At 46.5% G+C, this 27,985-nt stretch overlaps 1 protein-coding gene across 1 annotated transcript; it reads left to right on the top strand.

Moving 5' to 3' along the window:
- Nucleotides 1–94: 94 nt before the first annotated feature.
- On the top strand, nt 95–24,994 carry vps37d (VPS37D subunit of ESCRT-I). Its single transcript, XM_018741872.2, has 4 exons — nt 95–548; nt 10,261–10,432; nt 20,385–20,467; nt 23,997–24,994. Exons 1-4 carry the CDS (start codon nt 426–428, stop codon nt 24,504–24,506), a joined length of 888 nt encoding a protein of 295 aa, XP_018597388.2. The 5' UTR covers nt 95–425; the 3' UTR covers nt 24,507–24,994.
- The last annotated feature ends 2,991 nt before the right edge of the window (nt 24,995–27,985 follow it).

Below are 27,985 nucleotides of genomic sequence, written 5' to 3'. Positions count from 1 at the left end.
GGGGAGAACTTAAACATCTGAGAACAGAATTTCGCTAAGGCGAATACAGCTAGTGCTGGCGATAACATTTTTAACGGCACTCGCAGCAATTTGTAAGCAAATATAGCTAACACGCTTTTTGCGTGAAGCACGTGAAGGCGAACTGTTGATGAGTGCGGCGCTTCGTGTTTTCGTTTAACGCCATTGGCCCACGCGTGTTGCGGTGGCGCCGCCGTGCGGCCAACACGGCCGCTGCAGTCCACGCTCGCCGTGTCACAGGCACTCGCATTGTCTCCTCCAGCGGCGGCGTGCCGCGTTCCCCCGCTCGTCCGCGCCACCGCCACCGGCAGCGTGCCCGTCCGCGCCGCTCGAGCGCCGGCGATCGGAATGCGCCTGAGCCGCAGGGGGCGCGCAGCGCTGTGAGCCGCTCCCGCAGGACCAGCAGCATGTCTCAGAAACGGGACTCGAACCCGAACCCGGACGGGTTCAGGGCTCTCAGCACCAGCGAGCTGCGGGATCTGCTACAGGACGAGCACAAGATGGATCAGATGGTGAAACTGAGTGAGAAGGTTACTGTTTCCATTTTTTTGTCCTTCTTAGGGAGCGACTTAAATATTAAATATTTGCTTTATAACACACACTCACGTTCGCAGCTCGTGGTTACGAGTCCGATGCGATCGCGGATCATTTGCAGAAAGCTGAATTACTGTCCTCTTCTCGTTTGGTAAAAACAGAGAAATAAATACCAATATTTATATAAATAAACATGATATATATCTGTATATATTCGCATCACGTTTTTTTGAAATTGGAGTGCTCATTGATGTATTCAACACAATATTCATATTCTGTTTTGCATGAAACTATTTTACAGCAGCGTTACACACTGTGTATTGCAATTCAGTTGTTCACGTGCGTGTGTACCGCTGCACCTTATTATACACACACACACACACACACACACACACACACACACACACACACACACACGTATTTCGATTGTCTTTAAATATCAGCATAAAAAAATTGAAAAAATTATGTCGGAAAAGCACATATAAGTAGGACACGGGGTGAATCAGTGTAAAGCTACATAATCAGGTTATCAGTGTGTTCATGAATGTATGATGTATGTATGAATATATGTATGTAGTGTGTATTACCAAGCAGTGTGTAATCTGTGTGTACTAATAACTCCCCTGCCAGATAGAAAGCTCTTTTACATTACAGTGAAGCATCCACAGGAAATTCACTATTAAAAAGGCAAGATTTAGTTTAAAACTTTTTCATATGAATTACTAATTAAGTATACCAAAATGTGGATATTGTGCTTTTCGCAGCAGTTATGTGGCTTTTGAGCTTAGTCCGTGTTGTACAGTTTCAGGGATGTGTTTCTTCACTGTCCAGGTTCATCAGGCCTGCAATATGTTATAGGGCACAGAGAAAATGGGTACTTTATGTGGAACTGCTGGGGTGTGTGTGCATGTGTGTGTGTGTGTGTGTGTGTGTGTGTGTGTGTGTGTGTGTGTGTGTGTGTGTGTGTGTGTCCGTCCAAGTGCTGTCCAGGCCATGACATTTGAAACCTACGTTGCTGCCCGGAGGAAGGAATCCGGCAGAGGCCGACTGACCCGACTGCACGAAGACGTGTGGAGATCCGCTCTTCGAGGAGCTGGGATTGCCGCTGCTATGGCAACCCTGAGGCCAGAACGACGGCCGCGGTGGCGCGGCTCTCGATAAAGTTGTAGATGCGCTTTCTGCATTTTTACAAGTCTTGAAGCTTGGGATTTTTCATTTAGAAACCCGTTCCTACCCATTTGGAGCAGCACAAACAGGAGAATGGGAGATGAGAGTGTGGTTTAATAATACCTCCATGGCGGGACGATGGGCACACCTGATCGTCAATGAGTTAGACATGTCCTGCACAAAGTGTTCTCCCATACTCCCAAGACAGATGTGTTTCAGGTGGATTGATGACTCTACATTGCCTGAAGTGTGTATATGTGCCAGTGAATGGGTGCGGGTGACCGCCATGTGATGGAGCGGCATCCCGTCCGGAGCGCTCCCTGCCTACGCCGTGTCTTCCCAGTATAGGGACTGCAGCGCGGTTACTGATGGTGGATGGATGAATGGATGAATGACCGTCCCACGCATCTCTGTCCCTCCGGGGGGACGCGCGATTGCTCCGCAATGTGTAGCGTGAAGCGCCACATACACGATCGCACGTGGCATAACCGTGCAGCGGAGCTCAAGCTCATCTTGCGTGCTCGCTGCTCCACGCACGAGCGCCCCATTTGGGGTCAACGGGCCACAGCTCTGGAAGGACAATTATGGCCCAATGAGGACACTATAGGTCCATACATGTGCTTTGTTTATGATTCTGTAGACATGTGCTGTATACATTAATGAGGTCCACGCACTGTATGGGCTGTTTTTCACTCTTCTTGCCACGCAGCTCGGCTTCGCTTTGTCCTCTTGCCTCAGCGCGAACAGACTTGGAATGCACGTCTCGCTGGTGGCAGAATGAAAGGGTGCTTTCTCCCGCGGAACCCCCAGCTGGGCCATTAATCGAGTGGGCTCAGATTTTTAATTAAAAGCGGATGTATCGCAGCGAAAGCACGCGGACGCGGCTGTCAACCGCTGCCAGTTGGGGGGTGGCGGTGGTAGGGGGCCGCAGTGGCTGCATGTCTTCCTGATGTTGCGAGTTCAGTTACGGAAACCAGGGTGGTTTTAACGTCTGCTCGGTACTCCCTATTATGTCTTGCTAGCGCCACCATCGGGCCGGACGAGGGAGCACCGGACCCGAAACTCCGCTCGGCAGCGGATTCCTTCCTTGCAGCTCCACGCTTTTCAATGAAAATGGAAAAGCGGCCGTTATCTGCGCACACACGCATGGCCGGCGGGTCATTTTTCATTCCTCTCCCGCTGAATCTTTCCAATCTTTTACAGATAATGGGAAAACACAGTTCAGGACATTTCCTCATTAATGCACAAATACGAAGGCCCGCTTTTCCGAAATGTCCAAGAGCGACTTTCCTTCCGTTTTCCGTGTTTCTCGCAACTTTCCTAAGCGTGTTAGAAAATTTCCAGCATGCCCAAATGTGTGCAGGCGCCTATAAACAGTGTCAGCTTCGGTTTATTGGGGAGCGGGTCATCCCAAACACAGAGTCCCAGGGGCTGTAAAAACATGCGCAGAGTAAATAGAGTTTGGAGCTGCCAGGACAGGAAATTGATATTGCTCAGATCCTGTTTAGGTGAAATGTAAGCAAATGAGGAATGGTCCATATGAGCGGGATTTGTTCCCGTTAACCATTGTGGGGGGCGATTCCACTCCCGGGAGATGCTCAGGGAGCCAAAGGTATTAAATTCCTGAGGGATCTCACAGCCGTGCTGTAAATAATGGGGTAAAAGACTGTGATCTGCCGCTCCGGGTAGTCGCAGCAGCTGTCAAAGGTATTATGAGCCTCAGCACCAGGGCGTGCAGTGAAAACTTGTGAACTGTCATCTATACCCGTGAGCAAAGCACCTCTGAGGAAGTGGTTAAGGCACACGTCGTTCGTGAGGTTCACCCGAGATCTGCTGTCTGAGGAAGTCGAACGAAGCAATGACCCTTTGCGATATGCAGGTTTTGTCTTAGTGGCACATCGAAAAAGAAAAAAAACAGCACCGCACGTAGCCGTGCATCTTAAATCGTCATTAAAATCCGTGATAGCATGTGAAACCTCCTCAGGCATTAATCAGCTTATTGGGAAAGGGGCTTTCTTTAGCAAAAGCCTCACACTGACTGGGACATTATTATTCTTATAGAACATTGTATGTGCCTTTAAATATTTCATTCTCATTTAAAATTCATAAGGGAGCAGGGTATTAAATCTAGAGTGCCGTATCTACGGGACTGGTAAAAAAGGAGGGAAACGCAAAGCACAACCCATTGGAAACATTTGAGCAAATCCCTAATGGTAGAATTTCTCTCCTGAGGTTATGACTGCCCCCACAAATAAACAATAAGCAAGATCTCCATGCTACAAAGACAGTGGCATTTTTTGGCTGAATGGAAGGACATATCTATTATTCCGAAGTTTTTTCCTCTTTGTTCTTATATCGCAGAAACAAAAATCCAACATTTCCAGTTTTCCCAGCCAAGCAGTTCAGTATCTCCTGGGAAAACACATCAACAGCTCTGAATCCAGTTAGAATGAACATTTACCTAATTTCATTTGCACTAACACTGAATTGGTGGCTGCACGTGTACGTTAATGCAGTGTAAATGCGTTCGAGAACACATTTTATGGCAACCAAAGAGAAACACACACACACACTTTTGGAACCGCTTGTCCCATACAGGGTCGCGGGGAACCAGAGCCTAACCCGGCAACACAGGGCACAGGGATGGAGGGGGAAGGGACACACCCAGGAGGGGACGCCAGTCCACCACAAGGCACCCCAAGCGGGACTCAAACCCCAGACCCACCGGAGAGCAGGACACGGTCCGACCCACTGCGCTACCGCGCCCCCCAAAGAGAAACAGTACATGTTTAATGATGGCTATAGTGGGCCTCAGTCTTGATGTCTGTCGAACCACCGAAATATCCATCTACGGGTTACGTTACCAGTTAAACCTTTTTCAGCAAACAGTCAGTATTGCCTCTCACTGTTAGTTATTAAATGTCAACATAATAGAAGAAAATTCTAAGAAATTTTTCATTCACAGCTGGGCCAGCAGGTGGTGTAATGGTTAGAGTTTAGTTTCTTGAAATCTAAGGATGCAGATTTGAATCCCTCCCCTGCTTTAGTGCCCTTGATCAAGGTACTTACTCTGAACTGACAGAGTAAAAACTACACATCTGTATAAATGGGTAAATCATTGTGTGCAACTTTGGAGAAAAGCATTAAAAGACACCCTCAACAGTGAGGCACCAATTGGAAGCCCTAGTACGCACACACACCATCTGAAACCACTTATCCCATATGGGGTTGGGGGGAGCCGAAGCCTAACTCAGCAACACGGGGCGTAAGGCTGGAGGGGAGGGGACACACCCAGGACGGGACGCCAGTCCATTGCAAAGCACCCCAAGTAGGACTGGAACCCAAGACCCACGGGAGAGCAGGACCTCGACAAACCCATCACGCTACTGTACCTCCTGAAGCCATAGTACAGAAGTTCGAAGTTGACAATGATTTTGTGCGTTAATAATGTTGGCGGCTTTTCCATACGTTTATATGCAAATGACAAAACGGGCGCTTCAAATGTGTTAGTTTATTTATAGAGTCCCAACATCTGTAACCTCTCAGACTCCTCGTGGAAGAGGAGATGATTCACGAGAACGCGGCCGGGCTCGGGAGCGGAATGCGCACTGTGAGCGGGTTACCAGAGTCGCCGGAGAGCAATGTCCTCGGTCCCTGCAAACAAGTCCAGCATTGTCAGGCCTTTATTGTGCCCTGACTGGTTGACGCAATACGGAACGGAAGGACTTTAATTAAAGGCTTCTGGGTTCCCACTCCCCTTCCCATACTGGTACCAGAAAGCCCATTTTACAGGCTTCCCTCTTTAAATATATATTACATTCGCCGTTTGACTCTTCGAATTTGTGTCTGCTCTTAGAAATATAATCTGTCCGTGCAGAATGGTACAATATGGTAGCGAATGGAAATTACTGTACTGGAACTACATCCTCTGCCATGCCCACTTTTATCTTCCCTCTTTAATATGATGTGTCAAGTTTAATAGAGACAGACTAATGCGCTGTGAGGCGGGATCAGGATAAATATTCGAAATGCTTCTTTCCACCCTGCAGTTTATGTGCTTTTATTACTCACCGCTTGCAGTGATCCCATGTTAACTAAACTTAACAGAGCGACGCGTGCTCCGTGCTCTAACCGGCATGTAATTTTCTGCAGTGAGTAATGCATTGATCCGAGGGTTTTTGAGCAAGTACGTTAGATTCGTAGCATTTTTATAAATCGATACCAAATGCTTAGGGGTTTTTACTGGGCACTAAGTATTTTACCTTAAAGTACTGACAGGATAGAAGGTTAGAAGCAGTTATACTGCGTCGGGCTTGAAAGGTGTTTACATCCCTCATTATTGCCACACTTGGAAAATATACAATGAAATGGAACATAAATGTGCATAATACATTTTTTGTTGAGTTGTTACTCTGTCTTTCCTGGGAAATCTAAATAATTCTTATTTACTGGAGGGGGGGGGGGGGGGCGTGGTGGTGCAGCGGGTTTGGCTGGGTCCTGCTCTCTGGTGGGTCTGGGGTTTGAGTCCCCCTTAGGGCGCCTTGTGGTGGACTGGCATCCCGTCCTGGGTGTGACCCCCCCAGCCTTGCGCCTTGTGTTGCCGGGTTAGGCTCCGGTTCGCCGCGACCCCGCTTGGGGTGAGTGGTTTTGGACAATGTGTGTGTGTGTGTGTGTGTGTGTGTGTGTGTGTGTGTGTGTGTGTGTGTGTGTGTGCGTGCTTATTTATTGAGTGCATTTTATTAATGGGGATGTGTTATTTGTTTGACTGGCAGTGAAGTGTTATCAAAACAAGAATGACTTTTTAAAAATAAGATCATGCCCTGTGATTTATACAAGAGCATGGATTTTCATGAGTAGCTGTCCACTTCCGCACAGAAATGGCCCTTTCCGTAAGATATTTAGCTATTAATCAGTTAAAAATTATTCAACCAGTTGTCCAAGATAATTACATATTCCACTGGATGTTATAGATTGATGAAGTTTCAACACATGTAAGTTCTGAAAAAAGGGAATTCTGCTCAGATCCTTGTTCGGTATAGACTGTCGAGCAGAAAATAAGTGAAAAATGGGCACATCCAAATGCAGACAGGGAAACGTTCTCTTGAACCAAGGGAACCATGTAAAGCGTAAAGTAATATGTCAGGGTCCTTCAGAACATAAAATCTTGGGTATTTTATGTGAACTGGGTTGGTAAAGCCCTAGTGGGTAATGATGACTCCAGCTGCTGGTGGACAAAATGAATGTTACACTACTGGAAGCATGACAAGTTTTCTAAAAAAAAAAAACAAACATTCTCGAGAGTTGTCGAAAAAAGGAGATAACATTTTCCAGGCTTCTATCCACAAGCAAAGCTGTTAACTGCAGCTACAGAATCAGATATTAATAACAGCAGTTTGACCAATTCTTCCACACACCATTCTAGCATATATGATTTTTTTTAAATGAAGTCCCTGCTATGTGGAATCTGGACTTCTCTTCCTTTTCTTTGGCAGCCTAAATCAGGGCCAGTCGCCCGCTCTTGGCTTGTCTCTTTAGTGGCAAGTTTATGAATAAGTTTTTGTTTTTTTTTTTTTTTTTTTTTTTGCTGAACCAAATAATTTTGGAGGGAATTCGGCCCGTCGCGGAAAATAAAAACCACATTTTTTGTTTTTCAGAAAAAGAAAAAAGCAGATTTGTGTGAGGAAACAAAGGTCTGCGCATACGAGTTGGTAGCAGGACGCACGGTTTTTCGTGCTCCCTATTTGCAGATGGAAAAAACGACAGGCGAAAAAGTCTTTCTGTTATTTAGCTCTGGACACATGACTTCCCACAAAGATTAAACGTCGCTCTTTGGTTGGAGACAGTGACTTGCAAAGTCAACATTCGGGCGCTGTGGTTTGAAGGGATGCCGGGGCGGCTCGCATGCCTGGTGCTGGGAGGCCTGGGAAACGCCAGCTCCGCCGGTTGGGGGGCTCCTCTGGTGGGCCCGATCGAAAAAAGCGCCTCGTGGGAACATTCCCGTGGCCGAGCCCGGGTGCGAGGAGGAGCGGGCCGACATGCCGGAGAAACTATTCATGTAATTGCGGGTGTTTTTGTCGTTGTGTCCCGAGGAGATGCTTAGCTGCTTGACGGGAAACTCATCGAGCCCCTTGTGGTCCGTGGCCTTAGGATCTCCATGAAGCTGAGACAACATTCATCATAGACATAACTTACTAAAAGTATTCAGTGCAATGTTCTTATATTACTCTTGTCTGTTATTTTAAAAGTTTGGACTCTGACTTATCATAACCTGTCAGTAATTAATACGCTGAAGCGGAATTTTTCTTGCCCGTTTTCGGATGAAGTCCAACAAGGTGTACATGGGTTGGTTGAGAAGGTTTGAGACTGTGCCTGTCATTCTGCGCCTGAGGGTTCCTAGGGGTTTTGGACCTTTTCAAAGCACCTTCCTTCACGTTCTATACAGTACACTTCCTGCAGCGCCCCAAAAACTTCTCAAAGATGCGTGGCATCGGATTTTTTTCGGCATCGTCGTCAAGGCAGCGGCCGTAGCTTTTATCCTCCTCTTCATCAGACGAAAATTTTCTCTCCCGCAATTTTTTTGTCTACATTCCATATGCTTCATTCAACATCTCAAAAGTCTCTTGAGCACTTTACACAAAATTCAGTGACCCGTGTTTGAGGAACCACCCCGTTGGAAATGAGGGCTTATTGGGCAAGTCAAGGATTAAACAGAAAGCGGTCCTACTTCTGGTGTACAGTCACAAGGCCTTGCAGTACAATCAGTCTCTGAACTTTTCCATCAACCCTCATACAGCAATGGTCGTTACATCGTAAAGTCACATATTCAGTAAGTGGAACAAATGTGTGGCCTGCGTCTTCATTAAAACCAATTTGCATGTTTTAAAAGTCACAAGGTTGTGTAGTGGTTAGAGCTGGCGTCTTACGCCGGGGTTGGAATCCCACGTCTTGCTGTTGTATCCTTGATCAAGGTACTTACCCTGAACTGATATGGAAGAAATTATCCAGCTGTACACGTACATGGGTGAATCACTGTGAGTCACTGGAGAAAAGCATTGTTAAATAAATGAATGCACCATAATCACCTCACTGAGTTTTTCATGGGCTTCGGCATATGCTTTTCATTTAATATAGCGGCGCAAAAGCCAATCTGTCAGTGTAACATTGGTTTTGTGTTTACTTAACTGCTAAATCCACACTGATAAAGAGTAGCAAATGCCCAGTTATTTTATGGGCTTGGGTTCGAGTGCACCCCCGTGAAGCAGTCAGAAAATTGCCATCCCTCCCGCGGCTGTCAAAACCAGCATCTGCAATGGAGGCCAAAGCCTCAAGATCAGTCTCGCTGGTGGCAGGAGTAGCTCATTGCCGGGCCAGAATTCCACCCGTCATCCCTGGGTGGAAAAAAAAAAAAAGGAATTAACACTCTCCCTTGCCCTGGCTCACCTCATCTTGTACGTTCTTTCTTAGTTTCTAATTCTTGTGTTTCTTTTTAAATTGTGTGTTTTTATGTGTCTCTGCATATCTGGAGAAACCCTGTGGGCTAATTTCAGGGAAGACCCTGATTTTTACAGATGACACATCCATTGTCATTAGGAAAATGAAAGAAGGGTGATATATTAGCCACATTCCCCTGTCATTTTGAATTTCATACTTGTTGCCAGCCCTGCTTTTATCTCTGTGTGACTCTGCTGTTGTTTTATTCTTAGTCGCCATGGCGATTAAGGATGTAACACTCAGCGCTAGTCTGCTTGTGTCCTGTTGTGAACAGCTATTTTGGCTGAGAAAACAGAAATAGAAAGGAAAGAAGAACGCAGTTGCTGGAATGGAAATGGTAGTTTACACTTTGGACTCATGGTGGAATTACGTTAAGATGAGCTTCGTAACGGAGCGGCCGTGCCGCCCGATGGTTCCCTATATACGAATTTCGAAAGCAGTCCGCAATCAGTGCTTTGGCATTTCTTGGTCTCTGTTTTTTGACCTTGGCCATAGTGTTGCTTGAATGCTGTTTTTCAACCCTATTTATTGTGACGGTTGAGGACTAGAGCTCTGCCAGGAACACAGAATCTGTGTCAAAGACAAAATTCAATTATATTATTAGATCATTAAATCTTGTAAAAAAAAAAAAAAGTGAAACCAAGTATCGATTTCCTCCTTTTTTGTTATCGATGTTTCATTGCATCGTTGAATAATTTTGCAAGTTGCAGTTTTTTATTATTTTAATGCTCTGTGGACACTTTTTTTAAAAAAACAGCATTTTTCAGAATTTTAATGAAGCAGCTCAGGTACCTTTCTCAAGGGTACAGTAAGAGGGGGTTCTTCTGGAAACTGAACCAGCAACCTTGATGTTTCGAGTCCAGTCACCGGTTTACCTTTTGTAAAGGATGAGGCACAGCTGCATTTGCCATCTTGCCTATATTTACCATTTCACTTCAGAGCCTTCCAGAAGACAGGCTTTTTTCAATGACCTCACCTCTGTACCCTTGTACCTCAATAGTTGGTAGATAGTGGGCGGAGCCTAACTGTTTGTCCCTTCCTGCCATCCAGTTCCAGGAGCTGCAGGTGGAGCGAGAGAACCTTCTGACCACTAACCGGAGCCTGGCGGAGGAGAGCCTTGCTCGACGGCCGTGCCTCCAGAACGGCAAGATGCGGCTGGCCCAGAAGTACCAGGAGCTGGAGAAGCTGGCAAGCACCTGTCGGGAGAAGCAGAGCCGACTAGGTGAGTCCCGTGGCCGATGAAGGGCAGAAACCAGCTTCCGTGGGTTTGGGGAGAACGAATGTGTTATAACTAAATAACATCAGGTAAAGAGCGTTAGAATGATCAAGTAGGAATCAGGTATAGGTCCTCGGTTGTCCAGTCAAATGCATTTCTGATTTATTAAATCAAATTGCTGATTTATCCAATGACAGCAGATTTGGCTAATTGCTGATACCTTAAATGCGATCGCTGTTTTATCCAGTCAAATGAAATGTGGTTTGATTTTGACAAACAAATTAAAAGTTGCTGCCTATCCAGTGCTGTGATTTTGGCGGTCACTAAAAAAATGATAATAAAGGTAAAGACGGTAAGGCAGTGTAGTGGTTAGTGCTGTTATCGCAGTTAAACAACTCAGGTTTGAATCCCACCTCCTGCCGTAGCACACTTGATAAAAGTACACACACACACACATTTTCAGAACCGCTTGTCCCTTACGGGGTCACGGGGAACCGGAGCCTACCCGGTAACACAGGGCGTAAGGCCGGAGGGGGAAGGGGACGCACCCAGGACGGGACGCCAGTCCGTCACAAGGCACCCCAAGCGGGACTCGAACCCCAGACCCACCGGAGAGTAGGACTGCGGTCCAACCCACTGCGCCACCGCATTGATAAAAGTACTGTCCCTGAATTTGTATGGTAGAAGTTGCACAGGTGTATCCATCCGTCCATCAGGGTTGCGGTGGTCCGGAGTCTATCCCGGAATCACTGGATGCAAGATGCAAAGCTGAGGGGCGTACACCCTGGATGGAACACCAGTCCATCTCAGGGTATGCCCAGGTGTATAAACAGGTAAATCGTTGAAAGTAGCTTAGTGTACAAACCTAACAATTTGGGTTGCTTTGGCAAAAAGTCTCAGCTAGAAGAATAAATCAGAATGATAGTAAAAAAAATGGGCACGGTGGCACAGCGAGTAGCGCTGCTGTCTCACAGTACCTGGGTGGTGTGAGAGGACATGGGTTCGATCCCCGTTCAGTTTGCACGTTCTCTACATAGGTTTCCCCTGGGTGCTCTGGTTTCCTCCCACACTCCAAAGACATGCTGTTTAGGTTCACCCATAGTGTGTGAGTGACAGAGAGAGTGTGTGTGTTCCACTGATGTATGGATGAGTGACCCAGTGTAAGTAGTGTATCTGGCAGTGTAAGTCACCGCGGTGAATAAGGTGTGTGGCCTGATAACACTACATAGAGTTCATTAGAAGTCACTTTGGAGAAAAGCGTCTTCTAAATAAATAAATGTAAAATCAAATTTAGTCATGGTTGCTGAATCAGACTGAAAGGATAAAGTCAGAAATGCTGAGTGTACCTTAGTAATTAGTAACATACGTCAGTTGTCAATGCACTCAAAACGTTGAGTTTCAGAAACATCCGTTTTGTGTTTCGAAGGGCCTGAGTTAATCCAGCAACTCACAGCGTTTGTACGCCGGTTTAATAATAGTATGGAAACACTGCAGGGTGTGTGCTGCTGAGATCATATCACTTCACTGAGCAGTAACATTCCATAGTAACGGATCCTGTCGCCTGTTGAACGGTGCTTATGAGGGCAGCAAGGTGACTGGTGGGTCTGGCCTGGGCTAAATCATGTCCGCTGCCCAACCCTCTCATCGTATCCGGTGACGGAGGCATAGCAGTGCTTTCGGGTCCCAAGGGAGGTGAGCTCTGGCCAAGCGGTCCCCACCTGGCGTTCCCACACTCTTTCAACTGCGGCCAAGAACAACCGCAGTGCGGCGAGAACTGGGAGAAGGAGGCTGGTGGCTGATGATCTGGTTTCGGCTCTTCGGTCGGAAGCCCGGGGCCAGCGAGGCTGTTTCAAATAAATGTCGAGTTGAGCGTCGCCCAGCACCTCACGGCTTCTTTTGTTTCTCCTTCGCAGCAGCGTTCAAGGCCTCCTTCTCACGGCTTGTTTTGCAAGATGCCTTAGGGGTTAGGCTGCTCCGGCAGAACCGGAGGCGCCCCGACTTTGGCGCGCCCTCTGACGACACGCCGCCCTGATCCGTGCTCGGTTTTAAAGCACGCTTATGATGAAGCAGTTTTCAAGCGGCAGCTTTGTTTACGTGTTTATTTTTTTTTGCCATCGGTCTCTCTCCAAACCACGCGATCCCAGAAGGGTTCCATCCTTCTCAGTTCCGAATAATTGTCTGATTGTGCGCCGGCTCGCCTCTCTTTGTGTGGAAGACAAAAGTGCTCTTTATTGGATGTGATGAATCCTCGCTCGCGTGGAGACTTGAAAAGGGGGCCGATCGGAATTCAGGGTTTCTCCCGTCTTTGAAACAGCCACCCCCCCCCACCCCCCGTCTAAAGACCAGGGGGCCTTTTTCACACTCCCTGCTCCTTACTACATATATGAATTATTGAGAGTATGGAAATGGAGGCGCCGCCAGGATTAGCTGCAGGTGTCCCAGGTGGCTTAGCTCAAGTAACGGGAGGGGTTGTCAGGGAGCGGGACATATGACCTCCCGTTACCGAACTGGAACGGTGAGGTATTAATTGTTCGCTGAAGTGTACCTTCGCTCTTGGCTGCCAGAGTAACCCAGGCACCTTTGTCCCACCAGCAACTTTTGCGATAAATTCAATAGCCCGGCATGTTTGCCCATATGAGGAGGCGAATACTCCTTCTGACACATTCCCCATCGTACATTTAAATTTCTATTTATTTATTTTGCAGACGTTTTTCTCCAAAGCAGCTTCCAGTGAACTCTATGTAGTGTTATGAGCCCACACACCTTATTCACCGCGGTGACTTACACTGCTAGATACACTACTTACACTGGGCCACTCATCCATACATCAGTGGAATACACACACACACTCTCTCTGTCACTCACACACTATGGGGGGACCTGAACAGCATATCTTTGGAATGTGGGAGGAAACCAGAGCACCCAAAGACTTACGCTGCTAGATACACTACTTACAATGGGTCACTCATCCATACATCAGTGGAACACACACACACTCTCTCTGTCACTCACACACGCCTTTGCCTTTGGACCCAAAGGTCGCAGGTTCAAATCTCATCTCTGCCTGTAGTACCCTTGAGCAAGGTACTTACCCTCAGTTGCTCCAGTAAAATTACCCTGCTGTATAAATGGGTAAATAAATGTAAGTAGATTAACATTATAAGTCGCTTTGGAGAAAAGCATCAGCTGAATGAATAAATGGGAATAAAGATGGAAATAGCTGTTGGATTAAATATAAATAGATGTAGTCTGTGACAAGTTAATATGTAGTTATATATGTATAAGTATCTCGTATGGGCTGGGTGTTTATATCGAATACAAGTGTTGTGCAGTGCATTTTTTATTCTCTCTGTGCAGTTCTTCATCACACTCCAGCTCATCCTCCTTCCTCCACCGCGCTGTTTCGTTCTCCTCTGATGGTGCTGGAGGAACACGACACGGTCTTGCCCGAATAAAGCAGAACGCAGCGCAACGAATAGGAGATTGTGGACATAATGTATTTCTTATTTTCCATAATTTAAAAGTAAGCTTAATTTTAGTGTTGCTCGTCATTAGGAAAAGGTAATAAAATAAAATCTCTGCTGCAGACCGTGGCCCCATCTATGATTCCCTGTCTCATAACTGTATTTCCAGAATAGACTTTCTGAATAGACACCCTGCATTTTTTCCGGCTGTTGATGAAAATAGAATAAATAAAAGCGTTACGGAGAATTTTCATTAATTAAAGCTGCACTTCAAGTTTTTACAGAACTTGAGCAGTGAATCAGTTGAGGGATCTTTGTACTACGAAGCCTATATTGATCGTAATGCATCGTTGGGACGTGAACAATTGGAACTGCAGTCAGAGTTCCGGTCCTAATCGTGTTCGTAGTTGACGTCTAGGTGTAATAACAGCGCGGAGGGGGAAATAGCAGCAAGATTAAATATAAATAGGCCCAATCCTTGTCGTGTTAATAAATGCATTACTCTAGGCCGTACATCACGCTACCAGCGGAAACTGCAGTTGCATGAAATTTTTTCGTAGCTGGACGCCAACAATGGAATGTTAATGACCATTCAAGCGTGGATATGGATTATGATGTGCGTTTCAGAGGCTGAAAGGGGTACTACCTGAGGGGAAGAACTTGTTGTGCCTTGTCGTTTGAGTCCTGATTACCCTGTATCTCTTCCCAGAAGGGAGGGTTTGGAGCCCCTTGACACAGCTCAAAAAAGCCCCACCCGTTGGATGAGCGCTGTAAGCCCCAGAGAGTGCCTATGGGTAAGGCTTGGTGCGATGAAATCACTTCTCAGGCAGTCTCGGGGACATTTCAAGTTAATGGAAGTCATGGTTTCTTGCGCTGCGCTGGAAACTTCTCCGCGCAAAAACACTCTCCCGCTGAGCGGTGCAGCTGGCCAGAGCAGCTGTCTGCCACCGGAAGGAGAGTGGAATGCTAAACTTCCCGTTGCCGTGCTGCAGGTTCCCGCCGCTACACGGACAGGCGGATGGGTGGGGGTTCCTTCCTCCGCAAAACATCTGATTCTCGTTTTGGAACGAAGAGGTGAAAAGGAGGTTGGATTCTTGGAGTTGGATGGGGCGGGGGTTCGGCGGTGGAACAGCCGGAGCGGGTCCTGGCCGACCGCACATAGCCATTGCGTAACGCGGTTTTTTTTTTTTTCTTTTGTGGGGGGAGGGAAAATGGAAGATATTAGCGTGGAACCCATCCAGAGCCGCCGCGATCCCAAGGCGAGTGCGTGGCTGCAGACCATGTCGAGGAAGTGCGCCCCCTCCCCTCGGCCTGTCTGATAAACTTCCCCGCGGTCAGGGAAGGGGGAGCCCTGGAAGCCGCGCGTTTGCGGTTCGGCTGCGGCCCATCAGCAGTAACAATGGAGCGTTACCTTCTCAACGGGGTGTTTCGCCGCCTTGCTTTTGCAGCAGATCGCGTACGGCTGTGCCTCACATGCGATTCTTGAACGCACGCGGACTCGGATTTGTCCGGAGTTTCCTGGGGATCGGCCGTAGCCTTTGCGGCTTTTGCGGCCGCGAGCCGTTCCGAAAAGGATTGCGCACGTTCCGTTGTTTGCTCGCGCGGGAAGTCTTTATGCTTCTCTCGGGCTTGTGTGTGGACAAACACAGCTCAATATTTACATTTACTCTTTTTCATCTACGTTGGTTGATTTAGCAGCCGCTGTTCTCAAAACCGACGTACACACACACACACTACGGGCAATTTAGAGTCGTCTGAAATACATGCTGTTGGACTGTGGAGGAAAACCCAAAAGAACATGCCAGCTCCACACAGACTGAGCTTTGTTCAAACCCGCAGATGAAGATGGACTGGGGCAGATATAATATGATCATCTACTGCTGTCACGAAGGCCTTTAATGCGTTGATACCACGTAACACTATTAATAGCACTTGATAGCACTGTTACGATAGCTCGACCGTTGTGAAGAGTCGCAGAAGACCTTGCGGTCAGTCCGCCAGCCCACCAGTTGCTTCCGAGCAGCAGGAGGCTGGAGACTCGCAGGAAGTGGGTGCAACTCACCCACCCGCCCTCGAAGGAATAGGCGAGGAGGCGAGCTACGGGCACCTGGCGTCACCATCTGGAGGCCATACAAAGGGCGTGGGTGGGGGGATCGGTGCCGCCGACGGTGCAGATGTGACGGAGCGTCGTCTTGCCCTTCTGGCCCCTCCGCGGCGAAGTAAAACCCGCTACTTTCTGCAAACCGCAGAACTCGGTCTACCTGGTGACTCACGGCTGCGGCGGATCTGCAGCCGAAGGCAGTGCGGCGCATTGCTTCACTGGTGACAATGTGTGTTGAGCGAACAGTGCTTGTGTGTGTGTGTGTGTGTGTGTGTGTGTGTGTGTGTGTGTGTGTGTGTGTGAGAATGCAGAGGTGTCAAATGTCATGCTGTTAATACCTTAAGACTGCCATTTAAGAGTCACGGTTCCTTCCACTGGCTGCCACATATCTCAAAACCATGTTGAACCGTTACTCTGCCCTAGAAATAATCTTTAAATCGAAACCAAATGCCCTACACAAGTGGGACGTTTCTTTCTTGTGTCTTCCTTCCTCATTTTTATCTATATACCCGACATTTTTTTCCAAATCCACTGACAACATTAAGCAACTTACACTGATTCGCCTATTTGTACAGCTGGGAATTTTTACTGTACCGGCTTAGGGTAAGTACCTTAATCAACGGTACTACAGGAGAAGGTAGGATTCAAATCTGGGTCCTTTGAGTACAAGGCGGCAATACAGCCACTTTTTCGTGAGTCATCTTCTGTTCCACAAGCAATGTAAGGCATTAGAGATGTTGGAACGCTATAAATAAACCGACAAAAATGAAACACCCACTTCGCCGTTTATGTGTAGACATATGAAAAAACCCACTGACATTAAGATAATAATTAATGAAAGAATTATGTTAACTTAGAAGTTAACAACAGCCTTTGATTGACTCCCAACTGCTGACTTCATGGCTATATTTATTTATTTAGGTAATGCTTTTTTTCAAAGCAGGTAACAATGATTTATCCGTTTACACAGCTGGGTAATTTAGAGTAATTACCTTGTTTCAGAACCGGGGTCGGTCCTTTGAGCGCATGGTGGCAGCTCTAACCCCTACACCACCCTACAGCCCCTTTATCCACACGCAGATTTCACCAGTAAGTCATGTTCTGAAATCTGGTCAGGAAATCTGCCTAATTTTCTCCCCAAAAAGGCTCTCGAATTGTGAGCCAATGAAAGCAGAGCATGCCCACACACACATTTAAATTCATATTTTTGTGCGGATAAGTATTTTTCGCATAAAAACGTTTTGCTTTTTTTGCGAATTGTAGAGACACCAGGTAGCATGATGGTTAATGCCCCTCAAAGGAGATTCAACGATTCAAATCCCTCCTCTTGCTGTAGTACCTTTAGCAAAGTACCTTCCCAAGACTGATAAAGTAAAAATGACTCTGCTGTGAAAATACATACATCATTATGAGTTGCTTTGGAGAAAAGGGTCAACTAAATAAACAAATGTAAATGTACTATGTCATGGAAATATTGTGTCGCCCAGAATGCAGGGCAAAGTGGGCGAATAAGGTGTTTGTGGGCTCAACTGATGCGCTATGACAGGAAATGTCCCCAGTGTGTGAAGGGCGTAACAGTGGGTAGGACAATTTGCAGAGTGGTCTCAACTGAGAGCCTGGCTCCAGGGGTCTAGGGGGATGGTTCCTGCTATGAACTCATGCCTTATCTCCAGCCCGACATGGATGTCTGAACCCCACCAGACTGCACTGCGATCTGTTAAGAGTAGTTTGTTGGGAGTTTGGCCTGCGCTGCTTCTTATCCAGCTGATCTGGTGCTAAACCAAAACACATGCTTTAAAATGATGCTCAGAGTTCTGTCGAGTGCTTGTCTTTGCATTGGTCAAAGTGGAAAAGGACATTTGAGTAAGTGAATAGCCATAGCTCACCCAACCCCTAATCCCTGATCCTAAACTGAAAGCTCATTGCAAAAGGTTCTGTAGAGCACCTCATGAACTTCATTTTGCTTTTGAAAACCACTCAAAATCCTCATCCTGCAAAGGCCATGGCTGATGCAAAGTCCCCGGTGGCTTCTTTTGTTGCCAATGTTCAGTCAATAAATCTTTCAGCTCCTTTTGTCCCTACATACACTTCCAGCCACAATGCAAACTTATTTCAGACCGACTCTTGATGCAAGCTCTTCCTCTCTTTCTTCTTCTTGGTACGTATGCAAGCTTTGGGTTTTCATGTTATTGTTGCATTTTACTTCACTCCCTAGACAGGCAATATGTTGTGGGAGCAGAGCCGCTGGGGTTTTGAGTTTTGGACGTAGTGCAATGGTCATGCATTCCCTCCTTTTCAAATATCATGGTGGCTGATGTTCTCCATGCGTTGGGTTCGCTTGCTCCCAAACCAGCTGCACAATTTCTCCTCCCTGCCCTTCCTCAGGAGTGTTTTTTCCATTCAGCAGCACAAATGGGCAGAAGAGAAGAGCAGAAGCCAGGCCTTCAAGTGGGGCTTGAATTACACACCCTTAGAACAACGAAGCTCACAAACATAAACTCATGAATACACTAAATGAGCCAGTTTGGAAAGAAGTGATTTATCACATCTCTGCATGTGTACCTTTGGTATGTGCCCTTCGTCATATACTAAATAAACTAAATCAAGCAAGCGATTTTGAAATTACCATGATGGGCAAGTTTAGGAGCAGGGAAATAGGAGACGCTGTCACTGAAGTATGTTAAAAATGTGAGCGTTTTTCTCAAGCACTGATAAAGACCTGCACTGTGAACCCCTCTCTGTCACTGGTGATATTGTTCTCCTTTGTGGTGCGCGTAGATTAGAGGTGTTCTGTTGGAGGAAGCTGGTGCTCTTCACTGTAAATCGGTTGCCATTAACAACGGAAACAACATCAACAACTGGTTCGCGGTCCATCTGAAGAGCGTAATCGTAATGAGTTAACGGGCACATGCTGTGGATGGACAAAACAGACTGTGAAAGCTTCAAGCTGAAGCCACTAGTGCAAGAGCTACAGATGAGTGTGTGGTTGATGTTGCGCAGTCTTTGGCAAACCCTCTTTACTCCTGTCAGTGTGAATTGTACAACGGAAGAGTGAATGCATTGGACATGTTGACCCTTTCTTACTCAAAATACTGTTGGGAATGAGCTTTCAGCTGTGTTCTGTCCAGCAGGCTTACGCATCGACACGCGGGTATTATCATAATGGCGTGTTTCCATAGTTACCACGGAGCTGTTCTTCAAGGGACAAGACCCTTTGTTTGTTGCTGGAATGAGCTAATAGGAAGTGATTGCCTTCCACTATGGCCCCGGGACCCAGTGACGGCACCGTTTCCTGCAGCTTCAACATGAAACCCTTGTGGGTGATGGAGTTGAGGTCTCCAGAGAAATGATGGCTGCCGGACAAGCGGTTTGGTTAACCAATATGACATTCTAGATGTTTACATTTATCTGATGCTTTGCTTTGAAGCAGCTGAAGATTATTTACCCATTTATGTAGCTGAGCAATATAGGGTAAGTACCTTGCTCAAGGGTACTACATCCAAAAGTGGGATTTGAACATGCAACCTTTGGGACCAAAGGCAATAACACTAACTACTACACTACCAGCTGTACCATCCTGGGAAATCCAGCTGTTACCCACTACTGTATACCAAGATGGGATATTCCAACCTGAGATACCTCCACCTTTGTATTTAGCTGTACATTGTGGTAAAGTTCATCTGTACATGACTGGAATCTGGTGACTAGATATTGGAATGACCAGATGCATCAAATGCAAAACAATGCTATTTTTTCCAGAATGAAAAAAAAATAATTGGCAAATTGTGAAAAGAAATAATGGTTTTAGGGGGATACTTAGCAACTGGGTAATTAGCTTTGATTAATGTGGAAAAGAAGATAATTTAAAAATGACAAAAATGTTTGTACGGTTCATCTGCCTGTGACTGGGCCTCAGCTAACCAGATGTTGGAATGACTCTACAGTTCATTATCTCACAATATTTTGTTATTATTATTATTATTATTATTATTATAATAGTTATTTACCAGAAGTTTCAAAAAAATCAAAAAAGGTGGTTGGTTAAATGTCTGAATGAAAGGGAAATGTGAGTTTCAAGCATATAATTCTCAGTACATAATATAAAATATTTTTTTGAAAATCCAGAATTGGATTGAATTCTTTCTCATTAATATTGTCAGTATTTTTCTTCCTTAGTTGCAGGGTACTGGGTGAAATAATAGACAGTTTGTTAAACAAATAACTATATTTCAAGCATAAAACTCCAAATGCAGAACTCAAAAAATATTTTATTAAAATTTGTTACAACATACTGTATACAGGATGCCCCCCCCCCCCCATTGGTCTGGTCATGCAAGGATGAACTGTATCACCATGCTGATATATTAATACCAATATTCTCCTGTGGTTCCAGAGTCTCACATGCAGAAGCACAGCCCCCAGACGGCTCAGAATCTGCTCCAGGAAGAAGTAGCTCGTGCTGAGGAGGAATCCGAGGTAATTTTAAACCGTTTTCGCCCTCCCTATCGATCCGGCAGCCCACTCGCAATAGAACCTGCAAGGAAACAATTTTCTTCGGTTCGTCCATCTTCCTTAAAAGCAGCAATTAAACCGGGCCATTTCAGCGCGTTAAGTCCAGTCACCTCGGTACGACAATCTTGGGAGGAATCCATCATGTCGTAGAAGTTTAACATTTGGCCCTTTGAATGTTCTTCCGCTTCCCTGAAACTGAATGACCACTCGGTTCCCCTAACCAGAAGGAGCGGGTGTCTGGAAACAAACAGGCTACGCTCCACTGAATCTAAACTATAGTTTGCATTTACATTCATGTGGCCCAGCTGATGATTACCAAGAGCTGCATCGGGGATGAATCACGCTGCCTTTTGCCAAGGTGAACAAGAGCCTAATCAATAGTGTGAATCGATTGACAGCCCATGCGTTAAAGCGAGAAAAGAGACATAATGGGGCTGAAGCAATCTGGTGGCACCCGGAGCGAGCGAGTCTCTCTCCAAGTGGAGAGCAGCCACCCCCCCCCCCGACCCCCCCCAACCCCCACCAGCCACACGTCTGATGAATAACGTCTGTACTGTATCAAATCCACCGAGCAAACCGTAAGCATGCAGCTTCCATCTATTTGTGCTCGCATTACATCTTATCGCCGTGCCGTATTAATCTTTATGTCCAAAATTGTAAAGCCCGAAATGTTAACACCATCAATAAGGAAGCGTACCCAAAAGACCACCCCCCTCCCACGAACATGCGTGATTAATAATAATTGCACTGCGCAGCCTGTAAAATTGTTTAAATCCATTAGGTAAATGATCAGTGTGTCACTTTAATTTACTACATGTCGTCAGTATGACTTGTGAGATACATATCTTTATTTCAAGAGCGTCAATGATCTACATGTTGATAACGCATCCCGCATGGGGTAATACAACGGAAGGGAATTATTACTCTATTACCATTTGTTGCATGTGGTTATAAAATAGTTATTTCTGAAGCACACTCGTAATGCCCTTGCAGCTGCATGCAGAAAAGTTGCGTCAGTATGTGCAATATATGCATATAATATCGATATTTTGTCACGTATTCATTTTACATTATCGTTGAAATCATTTTGTAGTGGGGGAATCACAGAGGTACAGCAGGTAGAGCTGAAGCCTTACGGTTCCTGGGCTGTGGTTTTGGACATGGGTTCAACTTTGGCTCAGTCTCTGTTGGGTTTGCATCTTCTCCCCATGTTCCCGTGGGTTTCTTCGCACAGTCCAAAGACTCATGTTTCAGGTAAACTGGTAACTCTGAATTACTCATAGTGTGTGGTATCTGTGTGGTCGCCCTGCGGTGAACTGGTGATCAATCCACCATGTGTGTACCCTGCCTCACACCCCGAGCTTCCGGGATAGACTCTGCACCGCTATGACCCTGCATTAGACAAGCTGTTACTAATAACGAATGGAGCATTGCTATCGTTGAAATTATTCATTTCCAACACCAAAACTAAGATAAATTATTTATTTGTGATTGAGAAGTAAAGAAAGAAAGGACTATAGATGAATGGACCGCTTTTGAGTTTCGGCTCACGAAGGTTAGATCCGGAGCATGTTGGCGAGTTCCTCAGCTTTCACCACAAGATGAGTCAGAAACACGAAAAACACACCTACTGGTCCGGAGAGAGACCTCTTGTCAAGGAAAAGCTCTTGCGGTGTTCAGTACCCTCTGCTCCTTCCGCACTCAAGATTTATTTACCCAAGGCTGCCCAGCTCGTGGACATAAATAAAAAATGCTTTCACCGCTTCGTGCAGCCTTGATCAATGGGTCCAGAGCTGTGAATCACGAGGCTGTGGAAACCCGATTGATTGGAGTGGCCCTCCTGTAGTGCAAACTGGCTGCAGCCAGTTCCTTTAACATAAACGGCATTGTAAGCCATCTGTTTATCCAATGGACATCCCTCCCATTCAGCAAGGCAAAGCTGTTATCGCGGCCCTTCTTAATCCACACTTGGAGCACCTATTAGAGCGTGTTTATTATCTCCAGAGTGTGTTGAAAGTATTCACCCCCTTAGACTGCTAGCAGACTTCTCTGTAACTACGAGTTACGATATTTTGATATTTTCGCGTGTTGGTCACGTTTACATGCATTCATTTAGCGGACGTTTTTCTCCGAAGCGACGTACGTCTCGCGGAAAATACAGTGTGTTCATTACATTAGGAGAAAGAGACGCTTAGATGCGGACGTGTGATTCTTAAGTGCAGTTAGTTTCTTTCTTTCCACCATATGAACCAACGTTCATCACGCGAGTAGCTGCATAAAACTCACAGTATCGACGATTCCTGATCACCTTCCTAGTAATCAGCAAAACGAGATAAAGTTTAACTCATTAACATTTTGATAGGCCATAATTACTTTTATTACGAAAGTAAATGGAAAAAATACAAAAGTTAAACTTCAATCCAGCTTCGAAAAGTGTTCGAAAATGATCCCTCCCCTTATGATAATAAACTGTATGTATTTGCATAGTTTATCGGCAGCCTAGTTAAACTTTGACGCTGCAAGGTCTGGGATTGCAGTTGAGAAGGGAACAAAAAGGTGTCTGTCATGGCAGATGTCAGCCCTCCCATCCAGGAGGCAGGGGCCAGACTTGTGGCGAGGACTATCGATCGCGCTGCTTAAATATGCGAGAGAGGCAGCTGAGGCCCAATAGAGAGCACAGCTTTCCCGCCATTTAGCGTGTCTGTCGCGTGGCCTAGAGCATCATCAATTATTCAGCGCCACATACTGGGACAGACAGGGCCTGGCACCTGCTCCCCGTCCCCGCGACCGGGGACGCTTCCAGACAGATCGGGTCCGTGCGATTTCGCTGGAAATGTCAAAGAGATCCGTTTCGTTGAGTCTGGGTGCCATCCGTTTGCTTTGCGTCCAAGCTGCGTGATGCACTCGGGATTTTCCTCCGTGGCGATGAATGGCCAAAAACTGTTGTAACATCAAGCAACTGGTTTCAACAGACATGCTCGCTGGCAGCCGACAGGCTCGGCTAACGATGTTTTACATTTTGTCTGTCCGTTTTTACATAATTCGGATGACGACCTTGTGGGAAAACTGCGAGAAACCCTTGACACCGAAGAAGTGTAGGCGATCACGTTAAATGTACGTTACATTTATTCATTTAGCCGATGCTTTTCCCTTTTATGATGTTAAGCTGCCTGCCATTATTTACCCATTTGTACAGCAGGGTAGTTTTCACTGGAGCACTTCAGGGTAAGTAACTGGCTCAAGGGAGCTATAACCAGAGGAGGGATTCAAATCTAGGTCTTTCAGATTCCTTAAATCCAACGGCAGCAATTCGAACCGCCGCACTACCTGTTGATCCCACAATCTCTGTGGGATCTGTGTGAAATGTGGTACGGAGGCTGCGGAATTGAGGTCGATAAGAGTTAATAATATACTAAGATGGAAATTGTGAACTCTGCCCGTGGTGTGTAGCTGTGGTTAGGTTTTGACTTGTTAATACCTGTTTCTGTCACAGGATCTCCTGGAGAGGTTCATGGAGGCCAGCGTTCCACTGGAAGGATTCCTGGAGTCCTTCCAGAGCTCCAGGAGAACATACCACATCCGCCGCGCTCAGGCAGAGAAGATGCAGGAGTTCAACAGATCCGAGCGGAACCTGCGGACGCATAAAAAGGCGGAGGAGGAAGGTGGGAAGAGGGAGGAGGTGCAGGAGGCCCGGCCCAACGGCTTCATCGCGCAGGGTCCGGCTCGCGTCTTCCAGCTCCGCTATGGCCTCACCCCCGCCATCCTCTTGCCCAGCTTCCCTCTTGCCTCTGCTTCAGGGCAAACCCATGCCGTGAGTCTCCCTCCGCTGGACACCCAGCCTGGTCAGGCCCACATGCTGGGGTCCGGTTTGTCACATTCCGGCCCCGGCCAGCCGGTTGGCCTGCGGGTGATCGGACAGCTTCCTGGCTGGCCCGCCCGGCCCGTGCGGTTGCAACAGCTCTATAGGCCCAGTCATCACCAGCCGGAGCCACCGTATCGATAAGACCACCACCTTGATCTCCTGGACATGGAACAGATTTTGGGTGACAAGACACACACCCAAGCTTTCAGTCTCAGAAGGGCAGCTTGGGAGGAGTCCTGCTTGGTCTTCTCTTTGGAATCACAGCTGGGCCACCCATAAACCATTTCAGAGTCTTCAGAAGGGAGTTCATCAGAAGCCATACAAATACCATTAAAATGTAGCTACAAAAGCAGCAGTCGCGGAAGGAGGACGTGTGCGACGCCTGTTGTTTTTTTCGTCTAAGAATGTCATTTTGTCAGGGGTTTATGCAACATCCAGTGCGGCCGGGACATACCAGGAGATTGAACTTCAGCAGCCTTGTCTGGCTTTGCACTTCGTCATAAAGGGATTATCGTCTGCTGATATAACTTGAGAACGGCGGGTTATCACGCATGGCTAGTTTTTCTTTTGGTTTTCTTTTGGTGATGATCAATAAAATTCACATAATGGTGTTTATTACAAACCCAAAAGTCTGGTTGTTCTCTAGTTCATTATGCTTCTCAGAAACAGTTTGAGGCTTTGGCATGCTTTTTCCAAGGAGCGATCGTGAACACCCAAACGTAAAATTAATATCATAACAAAGGGTTAGCGGAGAACAAAAACTCGGACGCTGTTCAAGCCAGCATGTTTGTCTGACTTTGCGTTTTTAATGCCTAAGCGCAGATGTTCCAAAACCAAATTATTTATACAGCTGGGAGACATCTACTAGCAACAGCACTGCTTTTTCAGTCCTGACAAAATGTGCTGTTGTCATATGGGTTTTTATTATTGATAATAGAGCTGAGTTTGTGGACAAAGCACATGTTGTCTTTGGACTTGATCCCAAACAGGAATGAGTTTTTCAAAGGGTACCGTCTCCAGCCGAGACCAGCATCGCAAATATATCCAGCGTCGTACAAAGCGCCGCGTGCCTCCCCGTGCAGGTCCGCTACATAAAATTTCCTCCATAATCGATTCGCTTATTTTCACGAGATTGTACACATGATTTCATGTGCCTGCTCATTTGTCTGTATTTGATGTAGCCAGAGAGATGTGGTTTTTAATCCGAAAGAGCCAAATATTTCATTATTGTAAACACAGCCCCGCGGTGGAGAAAACAGATCCTTTTCCCCCAGATTCCAGGGCTTGGAGCAGTTGACTCGAAAAGTAAACGTCTTTTTTTTTTTTTTTTTTTTTCCAGACCATGGCGAAGTATGTTTCCGCTTACAGTCTGACGGAGTGTGAACTGTTCACGAGCTGTCAAGACAGCAGAGAGAGAGAGGGCCGTGCGGAAAAAACCTAAACATATCATGTGCGCAGATTTGACCGTGTTTGCCTGGGGGTTTTGGGAGGGGGGGGGGTGGGTGGTGGTATCTGTGTCTTAACTCAGCCGAACCCTCTCACCGTCTGCCGCATCTGCCGCACACCGACGCTCTCCCAAGTGCGTATTCCCAAGGTCCTCCCTATCCTGTTTCGTGTTGGATTTCAGAGCTCCTCGCTTTTGAGCGTTTCGAACTGTGGGTCTCTTTTCATAGCGCTTTGATCTGCAATGTTGCCTGAAGGGAATTAATAAAAGGAGGGGAAAAAAAAATAAAAACATTTAAGAAACTGGGCAGTTTGTGCCAAGAATGTAATTCTGGTAAGTGTTCTGCTGTTCGGGATGAATTGTTCAGCTTCTAAGGCGGCGTGCGATCCGTGTCCTGGCATGGTGGCCCGGTGCGGTAGGGTGACATGAACGCCTGCCCCCCCCCCCCACCCGCCTTGATTTCGTGTTGACGGAGCCCCGTTGACACATGGGGGCAGTTAAAGGACACCCCCTCGAACCCTAACCCGGCAACAGGTCATCGAGGTCAAACTGAACACGATAGCTGAGGTCTTTCGGTTCCCACGGAGCTGCCGTCACCGCCACCTGCCGGAGCGCGTAAGGGGTCCCGAGCCGGGGGCGGTTGTAATAGTGTCCAGCTCACAAATCCTTCCCGTCTTGGCTGACGTTACACCGCTGTTGATCAGACGGCGATCGCCGCCTCAAGCGTAGGCCTCGTGACTACTTGAAAAGCTCGCGCAATTTTCCCTCCTTTTTAAGCTCACATTTGTTTTCGCTCCTCCAGCAGCTTTGCATGTCCCAACAGAAAACAGATTGTTTTGATACCACGCGCAGATTGTTGTCTGTTTTCGTCTCTGCGGCACGGGCACAGACAGTGGAACAAAAAAGCATTAACTTCCCGTCGAGCTGGGACACAATGGAAAGGGTGTGACCCAGAGGCAACAGGGGCCAGGAACTGTTTTCACATGGGTCCAAAGGAGGCCAAATCCATTGTTACACTTATTGTGTCACTTAGGTGACGCTTTTATCGAAAGCGACGTGCGGTTCTGCTCATTTATGCAGCTGGGTGTTTCACTGAAGCAATCCGAGTTACGAGCCTTTAGCTTAAACGCTACGGCGCCTGCAGGCCAGAGCGGCGTACTTTTACAAACAAGATTCAGTGAAGTCATGTCTGGAACTCGTACTTAAACTGCTCCGGCAAAACATCCAACTGTATAGGTCTAACGGTAGGTCACTTTTGCTTAATCACAGCAGCTAAGGTAGCAATAATAAGAGCCCTGTAGGATGGAGGAGTTGTCATGCCGGAAGCAAATGATAGGCTGTGCTGCGGGGTGCCGACTATCGCGATCCCAAGGTAACTCGCTGTGTTCCGTTGGCTATGCCCTGACAATGGAAAAGGAGGATCCTCCGCACGCAGTCTGGATTATTCTAATTTATTATTAATTATATTAATTATTATTGTTAATGTGTGGAACAGTCACCTGGGCAGTAGCACATTGTCTGGAACGTACTCATAGGAATAACTGAAAGGTCAAATAAGGTCAAGTCATATTCGTCCAAACAATGGTAGGCTGTTTCTTTTAAGTCTTGGACCAAAGAGACCATTTTGGCACTGGAGACTTGGCACACCATAAGGTTTTGAAAAAAGACAGACTCCCCCTTTTACCTTGAAATCCAGACGAGTACTTGTGTCCCTTTATTTCACTGTTTTTCCCTTCAACTGCTGCACTTAACCAATGATGCATGCTTATTTTTCCAGTGCTGTCATCTGTCTTACAGCAGGTTTGCATTAAGTTTTTGTTGTGGACTAACCATTGCCTTCGTCTCTTAAGTGCTTGCTTGAATTACCTGTGCTGATTCCCCATTCGGAGCAATGTGTGTCTGACTCTTAATTCCAGACACAAGTCGCAGTGTTTTTATATGCATGAAGATGGCTGCTTGGAAAAAAAAAATAATCATAATTAAAAATATGCTTGTCTGCAGAGAGAATTCTGTATTAATAATTCATTTTTGCCTCAGCTGAAGTTATTTTATTAATTTTTTGCTTATGCTCCTACTCAGAGCGACTTAACAGAAGTCCCTTGTCACCTTACGACGAGCGCAACAATACAGCAGCTCCCTGATGTTAGGGCCGTGAGTGTGTTTGTGAGTTATTACT

The sequence above is a fragment of the Scleropages formosus genome, chromosome 25 (assembly GCF_900964775.1).
Source record: "Scleropages formosus chromosome 25, fSclFor1.1, whole genome shotgun sequence".
Classification (NCBI taxonomy): domain Eukaryota; kingdom Metazoa; phylum Chordata; class Actinopteri; order Osteoglossiformes; family Osteoglossidae; genus Scleropages; species Scleropages formosus.
This window is presented reverse-complemented; position numbering and strand designations above follow the sequence as displayed.